The sequence below is a fragment of the Salvia splendens genome, chromosome 15 (assembly GCF_004379255.2).
Source record: "Salvia splendens isolate huo1 chromosome 15, SspV2, whole genome shotgun sequence".
NCBI classification, from domain to species: Eukaryota; Viridiplantae; Streptophyta; class Magnoliopsida; order Lamiales; family Lamiaceae; genus Salvia; species Salvia splendens.
This window is the reverse complement of record NC_056046.1, coordinates 25,311,385-25,319,986: the sequence shown is the minus strand read 5'-3', so window position 1 is coordinate 25,319,986 and position 8,602 is coordinate 25,311,385. Positions and strand designations below refer to the sequence as shown.

The window sequence follows — 8,602 nt, the reverse complement described above, 5'->3', positions numbered from 1 at the left end:
GTGGATAAATCGGAGGGTTGAGTTCGCTGGAGTTGTGGAGTTGTTTGAATTCGGAGTTGATCGGAGCAGATCTGTGAAAACAGGAGTTATGGAGTCGGTTGTGTCTGTTGTTGGGTTTGGATCGCTTAGATCCGGAGTGGATTAAGCATCCGACGTGAATCTGTGCAAGATTGATTTAATTTCATGCCTAGTTTACGTGTTTTCATTTCATTTCACCTAGTTTACGTAGATCTGATGTATTTCCGGTTCATAGCAAGTTTCTGGCATCCAAATCTTTATATTCTGTTCGAATCTAGATATATGCTCTGTTTTCTCCATTTGCGTGCTTGAATCGGTAAGGAAATGCATGTCGTTGTTAGTTGGAGCATGAGTTTGTTATTTGCAACTTTAGCCGTACTTGCTATAATTGGAGTCATGGTCCCCGCTGTTTTATTCTCCCTGTCTAGTCTTTATTAGTTAGTCGTCTACTCCATCCAGGAAGCAAAATGTGTCTCTCAGTATTGAAGTCTGATTCTATTACATGTTCTGTGCCCTAGGTCTAGCATTTACATTTCGTGTCTAGGTCTAGAAGTAGTTAAAATTCTCAACCTTTTTGCGTGGCAGCAGCCGCTTGTTTCCAGAGTCTCTAAGCACTACTTCACGAATCCATCTTCGTGGGATCGACCCCGCTTCCCTATACTTATTTATAGTATTCGGGTTGAGGGATTTAATATTTTTTTGAAGGGGAGTCGAGTGTGTCCAACGACAAAAATACTCCGTGTTCTCTTGAGTTCCTGGACCTGGTGATCCAGTGGATTTAAGGAGCGTGGTGTCTTGACCAAGCACTTGCATTAGTTTTCTCTGTGCACACTTGCTTACTCCGTAATACACAAACACACAACGTGTTTACCTTCAGAATACATGACTAAAGTATGTTGGAACCCACTTATGCCGCAGTTCATACATCAACAATATCCAACTATTTTGCTCCAAGTTAGCACATCTAATTACATCCTTCCAACCATGCTCGAATTCCTCCGGAGATGTAGAATTTTTTATAACACTTTTTTATACTCTGATAGTGGTCCCGAAAAGTTACTGGAGAAATCTTTTGAGGAAATTTGTTCAATATGTGCCATAAGCAATACCGATGCACTGTTTCCGGCAAAACTCGAGCAAGTGCTTTTGTCAATGCTTGATCTTGATCAGTGATTATTGATTTTGGTGCACTTGTCGGCATAGCTTCAATAAATTTTTTAAGCAACCAAATATATGATTCAGTTTTCTCGTCACTTAGAAATCCACAACCAAAAACTATAGTTTGATGATAATGATTAACCCCAACGAAAGCTGTAAAAATCATTGCATAATTATTGGTGTTATAAGTGGAATCAAACACAACAACATCACCAAATACACTATAGGCCACCCTTGATTTAGAATCCGCCCAAAAACATCGGCTGAACTTATTTTCTGAATCTGTCTCATAGTCAAAGAAAAATGCTTTGTTCTTCTCTTTCTCAGATGTAAAGAATTCTATCAGAGTTTCAGCATCAATCCCCTTTTGTTCATCTCTTAATTCTTTCTCAAAATTCCTAATATCCCTCTCTGTGCAACCTACACTTTCAGGTCCACCATGCTCAATTTCTAATAGTTGCATTTGTTGACATGTAGGTATATTAGCTTCTGAAAGTTGTTGAGTCAATACTCTATTCGCGATAGAAACATTACAGTGTGATCGAAGCAAGTGCACCTTTGAAGGAGTAGAGAGTCCATGATTATGACCTTCTACAAAGACGCTAACACTCCAATCCGGTCCAGTTTGTTGCTTGACAATTGAAGCTCTTGCCTTACAATCAGTTCTAACTTCACCACGAGCTCTTGAATTTATCGTGTCACCACTCAGTGCTCTTTTTTTAGAACGATTCTCATCAGTTTGACCAGCTTTGAAGCATACAAATTGTTTCCAAACAAGTTCATTTGTTTTCTTGTTCTTTTTGGTACTACTTGATCTTGCGCTAAAACCAGCTTCTCGTGCATACTGATTGTAGAATGCAAACGCATCAGCAACTGTTGCAAATCTCATTCCAATCTTTGGCTTTCGATCATTTGCAACTTGAGGGGCATATAGGTCATCGTTCATACTTTCACTCAGAGAGTTGATATCCCCTTCATTGTTCATATTTTCACTTAGAGAGTTGATATCTCCTTCGCCATTCTTTGCACATAAATAAATTGTGCAACTAAGTTTCTCAACATGTAGTGAGGTAATAACATTCTATAAAATATAAAGTAATAAAATTAATAAAGAAGAAGAAAAGGTTAAAGGTCTTACATGAGCATCTTCTTCCATAAGCTTACTGAAAGACATTAAAACAAGAGATTGAGCCTTAGTAATTTAAATAAAAGAAACTAAACGTCCAGTAAAAATTGTTGCTTGTGAAATCAGTATTGCTTATGGCACATATTGAACAAATTGAAAAATATGTGCCATAAGCAAGTATGTAATCAATTGATTTTAAGTTCGACAAAAAGAAATCAATAAAGTCTAGTAAAAATTCAAACATTTACTCGTCTATGTGAATATCAAAACCGGCGGTAGCGGGAACCTGAATAACTAATTCTTGAGGCGGACGTGGAAGATTTGAGAGAAAACGATCAAACGATATAACCTCAAAACTTTTAGCAAAAGACCGAAAATAATTGAATCATGGCAGGAATATATATAATAAAGATATTGCGTATCTTAGAATTCAAAGGATTTTACGAGAGGGGAGAGAATTTTGTATTAAAAAAATAAAAAAAAAGTATGCTGACTTGGAGAGGTGCTCATTGTCCCTCACAAATTTTCCCTTAGCATATCAATTCTCTATCTCTATTATCGATTTATGACTGCTACGTAAGAAAGGAGAGAAGTTTATCCTAATTTTGTGAAATATTGGATTAATTACCCTTTTTAAATGATCTTCCAATAAAAATTAAGAGCATCCCCATCCGTGCTCTTTGGCAAGAGCACAGATGTAGGCCCGTACCCACTTTTATTACTTTTTTGCCCCCTGCTCTTAGGCAAGAGCACAATACCCACATCCATGCTCTTCCGCAAGGACATGCTCAAGGGTCCCACTATTCTATTATTCAATTTAAATAAAAACATTTCCACAAAATTAGAATGCATTAAAAATACTTGGAATACTATTACAAATTACTAAAAAATTAAAAATTACATAATTCAAATCCTAAAAATTAAAAATTGCATAATTAAAATCCTAAAAATTACCTAATTAAATCCATAAAATTAAAAAAACCCACTACTCGTGGCCGAATTTCGCCCAAATGTGTTTGATTAGGTCTTCTTGTAGCTCAGTGTGGGTTCGAGTATCGCGCATTGTGTATCTTGTTTCGATCCGTTCGCCCACCGTCGTATGCCCACCGTCGTATGCACACCTCGGCGTGGGGGAGACCTCGCGGTTGAGCTTCCAGCTTCATCCTCGTTGTAAAAGTTGGCCGCCCTCGGTCCTTTGTCAGCTATAATCATGTTGTGCAAGATAATACACATGTACATGATGTCGACGATATTGTTAACGTACCACAGCCAAGACGGGGCCTTCATAATGTTGAATCGGCCTTGAAGGACCCCAAAAGCTCTTTCGACGTCTTTCCGAGCAGACTCTTGACGCTGCGCAAAAAGAACCCATCTCGGGTCTTGCGGATTGCTGAAAGTCTTCACGAAAGTCGACCACCTTGGCTAGATACCATCGGCGAGAAAGTAGTAACCCATGTGGTATGCATTTCCGTTGACGGTGAATTCGATCACCGGTGCTACACCATTCAAAACATCATTGATGAGTGGTGAAGAATAGAGCACGTTCAAGTCGTTGTTGGATCCGGCAACACCAAAATATGTATGCCAAATCCATAGGCGGTAGTCGGCGACCGCTTCAAGGATAAGCGTTGGGCCGCCGCCTTTGTGGCTGCTTAAGTATTGCCCCCTCCAAGCAGTCGGGCAATTCTTCCACTTCCAATGCATGCAGTCAATGTTGCCAAGCATACCAGGAAAACCGTGGACTGTTTCGTGAAGATTAAGCAACCGTTGACAATCATCGATGGTGGGTACCTGAAGGAATTCCTCACCGAAAGTAGAAAGAACGCCGTCGCAAAAATTTTTAAGGCATAGGTTTCTAGTTGACTCACTCACATGCAAATACTCGTCGAAGAGGTCAGTCGTTTGCCCAGTAGCAACTTGTCGGATGGCACAAGTACACTTCTGCAACGCCGAGAGACTTTGGCGACCAGTTGCGTCTCTAGTTGATTGAAAGTATTCAACACGGGCTGACAATGTGTTGACAATAAGCATAAACAACCGTTTTGATATGCGAAAACGGCACCGGAAGTAATTCTCCGGAAACCGCGGCTGGTCGGAAAAATAGTCGGCAACGAGCCTTTCGTTGGCTCCCTCCCGGTAGCGGCAAATTGATCTAGTTGGTCGAGGAGGAGGGGCGGGGGTAGTGGCGGCGACATAGGCTTCAAAGGTTGCACGATATTGTTCATAGTATTCTTGTTCTTCGCGCTCTGCTTCATCCATGATATCGATGAAATCCATTTTTAGAGAGGGTTTGAGTGAGAGAGGAAAATGTAGATGAGTTGTATGAAAAAATATGAATGAGAGATGATTTGATGTGAAAAATGGATGATGAATGTGTGTATTTATAGATGATTTTGGGAATAAAAAAATTATAAAAAAATCAAAAAAAATTTAAAAAAAACGGTAATAAAACGGCCATATTTTTGGGAATCTGAAAATATATATTTTTTAATTTTTGGTATTATTTTCGATTTTTTTTTAAATAAAGAAAAAATGAAATTGCCAACGGCATTCCCGTTGACCAATCAGGAAACACCACGTCAGCTGCTCGCTGGCACGGACGTGCTCTATGCATCGGGCAGCGCTGTGCCAGCGGCAAGAGTGTAGCAGTGAGCAGGGAGGCGACACGGACGCCGTCCGTCGGCGCGAGCACTACTGCGGATGCTCTAAATAAAATCTTTTCATTTCCTCAATTTTATTAAAATTCCATAATGACACTTTTATCATTTTCAAAAGCCCTTACTTCCAGTTCTTCTAATTATTACTCCCTACATCCCACTTAAGATGATATGTTTTCCTTTTTAGTTTGTCTCAAATAAGATGACACATTTCTTTTTTTTTTGAAACTTTTTTCTCTCCAATTAATACACCCAACCACTTTTTATTACTCCTATTAAAATATTCATCTTTCTTTCTCTCTCTATTTTAATACTTACATCCACATTTTCTATCTCCAATTAAACACATTAATAAACAACTCCTAAAATTCTGTGGTGGCTAAGAATGTGTCATCTTAGCCGGGAAGGAGGGAGTACAAAAATAAATAAAATATTTTCACTATCTCAACTATATTAAAAAATTCATAATGACATAGTACTGATTATTTTTCTTAAAACTCGCGTTTATATATATATATATATATATATATAGGGATGTATTCATTTTTTTTCCTATATTTCCTCCTTTTTCCTTCTTAATATCAGCCATTAGATTAGAGAAATGGACGGTCAAGATCAACATTGGGTAATTAATCCCGTGTTGCATTATTTGTCATATTTTGTGCATTATGAGGGTACAATAGTAATCTAATAATGGCTGGAAACCGCTACGAATAATGCACCACATGGTCACGAGTAATGCATATAATTGCCTATATAATGCACAATATGTGAACTGCAATGCATACGAACAAGATGTGCTCTGTTATGATGTTTGGCACACGTTTCTTGTTTCCCCTAAGGGTTTAATAAGCTTAGGGGCTAGGGTATAGTACGTAGACACGTATGTAATCTTCACATGGTAACGAGTAATGGATATAATTGACTATATAATGCACAATTTGTGAACTGCAATGCATACGAACAAGATGTGTTGTGTTATGATGTTTGACACACGTTTCTTGTTTCCCCTAAGGCTTTAATAAGCTTAGGGGCTAGGGTATAGTACGTACGCATTAATAACAAATTATAAAACGATACGAATAATTCACCAAATTGTCACGAGTAATGGATGTTATTAACTATATAATGCACAATATGTGAACTGCAATGCATACGAATAAGATGTACCATGTTATGATGTTTGACACACGTTTCTTGTTTCCCCTAAGGGTTTAATAAGCTTAGGGGCTAGGGTGTAGTACGTAGATATTACTAAATGCACGTATGTAATCTTCAATCCGTTGATTAACCCATATACACAATACCTCTAATAATGCATAATATACTGAGATAATGACAATTAATAGCTACATAATGCACTACCTAAACCAAATAATGCACATACGTATATTCCAATAACAACAATTTGTTAGTAATGTCTACGTACTATACCCTAGTCCCTAAGCTTATTAAACCCTTAGGGGAAACAAGAAACGTGTGTCAAACATCATAACATGGTACATCTTATTCGTATGCATTGCAGTTCACATATTGTGCATTATATAGTTAATAACATCCATTACTCGTGACAATTTGGTGAATTATTCGTATCGTTTTATAATTTGTTATTAATGCGTACGTACTATACCCTAGCCCCTAAGCTTATTAAACCCTTAGGGGAAACAAGAAACGTGTGTCAAACATCATAACACAGCACATCTTGTTCGTATGCATTGCAGTTCACAAATTGTGCATTATATAGTCAATTATATCCATTACTCGTTACCATGTGAAGATTACATACGTGTCTACGTACTATACCCTAGCCCCTAAGCTTATTAAACCCTTAGGGGAAACAAGAAACGTGTGTCCAAACATCATAACATGGTATATCTTATTCGTATGCATTGCAGTTCACATATTGTGCATTATATAGTCAATTATATGCATTACTCGTGACCATGTGGTGCATTATTCGCAGATACCAAAATGTGGCAGTTACTTTTCCGTCAAATGTCAATAATAACCCTGTACTGCATACAACCACCTTCTATAATGCAACACGGAACCAGTTTTATAGAATTAATCTGATCCGTTGATTCCTTAGATCTAACGCGTAATATTAAGAAGGAAAAAAGATCTAAGATGTGAAAAGGAGAATAACGCTCCCATATATATATATATATATATATATATATATAGATTATCTAATCATAAATATTTTATTAAAATTAACAACTTTAATACTCCCTCCGTCCCGCACTACTTACACTTATTTCCTTTCTGGGCGTCCCAAGTTATTTGCACTCTTTCCATTTTTAGTAACAATTTATACCTACAGCCGTAATTGTTGACTTTGTCTATCACTCATTCCTTAATCTCCGTGCCCAAAACGAAAGGTGCGAGTAGTGCGGGACGGGGGAGTATTAATGTCCATTAATTAGCCACTACTTTTGGGAAGACAATTTTTGAAGAAAGAGACGAGAAAATGGAAATTTCCCACGTGTTATTCCCCCCTCTCATTCTCCTACTCCCTCCATCCACAAGTGTCCTATTTTACAATTTTTGTCCATCCATCAATACAAGTTTCATTTACATTTTACTATTTATGGTAATGGACACCATATTCCACTATCTTTATCCCATTCACTTTCATTATAAAATTAATACTCTCTCAGTCTCATTAAAGATGACTCACTTTTCTTATTGGTTTGTCTCAACTAAAATGACTCATTACTAAAAATGAAAACATCTTTATCTTTATTTTATTCCATCTCTCCTACTTACTCTCTCCACTTCACACACAAAATAAAGTTACATAAATTCTCGTGCCGTCCAATGAAGGGGTCATCTTCCTTAGGACGGAGGGAGTATATAAAAGTAGGACCCACCTTCCTCTAACCTTTCTCACCCACTTTATAACATTTCTTAAAACTCGTGCCCAGTCAAATGTGGCCTTATAAGAGTGGACGGAAGGAGTATTAATCTTCTTCCTCCCCACCTTCTCTCCCCTTTTTTCGTAAATGGAAAACAAAAAAAAAAATAAATAAATTGGGCGGCAATAATCCCCCGCAATAGGGCAGGAAAACCCACCTCAATGCGACCCCCTTCCTCCAACCTGCAATAGAGCCTGAAAAATCACCGCACACAGCCGGCCGGTATTGAGGCTCTATTGTGAATTATCACAGTAATTTATAATTAATGTACATGTGCAACCAGAAATTTTAGATAGTAGGGGCTTACTATACTCCCCTGTCTTATAAAAAAATGACATTTGAGGACGAACTCGTTTTAATACGTACTCGTAAAGTAAGAGAGCATGAGAAAAAAATAGTTAAAATAGTGTTAGTGGATGATGAACAATATGAATTTTAATACTCCCTCCGTCCCATAAAAATGTATCACTCTCCTTTTTAATTTGTTCCACTAAAGCTGCCACATTTTTATTTTTATAAAAAGTTCTCTTTCACAATAATATAAATATTATTTCTCTTTTCATTTAACCCACAAAATAAATTTTTCTAAAATCTCGTACCTTCTCATCCCACATGTGTGGCATCTTTTGTAGAATAGAGGGAGTAGGTGATTTTTAAAGTAAAAGAGAAGCGAGAAAAGATAGTTGGGATAACATAAAATGTTTCCATAAATTTTGCGCTCCCCA

At 37.4% G+C, this 8,602-nt stretch overlaps 1 protein-coding gene across 1 annotated transcript; it reads right to left on the bottom strand.

The window, feature by feature from the left end:
- Nucleotides 1-982: 982 nt before the first annotated feature.
- LOC121766915 (protein FAR1-RELATED SEQUENCE 5-like) lies at nucleotides 983-2,161 on the bottom strand. The gene has a single exon (XM_042163144.1). The coding sequence runs from the start codon at nucleotides 2,159-2,161 to the stop codon at nucleotides 983-985; it is 1,179 nt and encodes a 392-aa protein (XP_042019078.1).
- Between the last annotated feature and the right edge of the window lie 6,441 nt (nucleotides 2,162-8,602).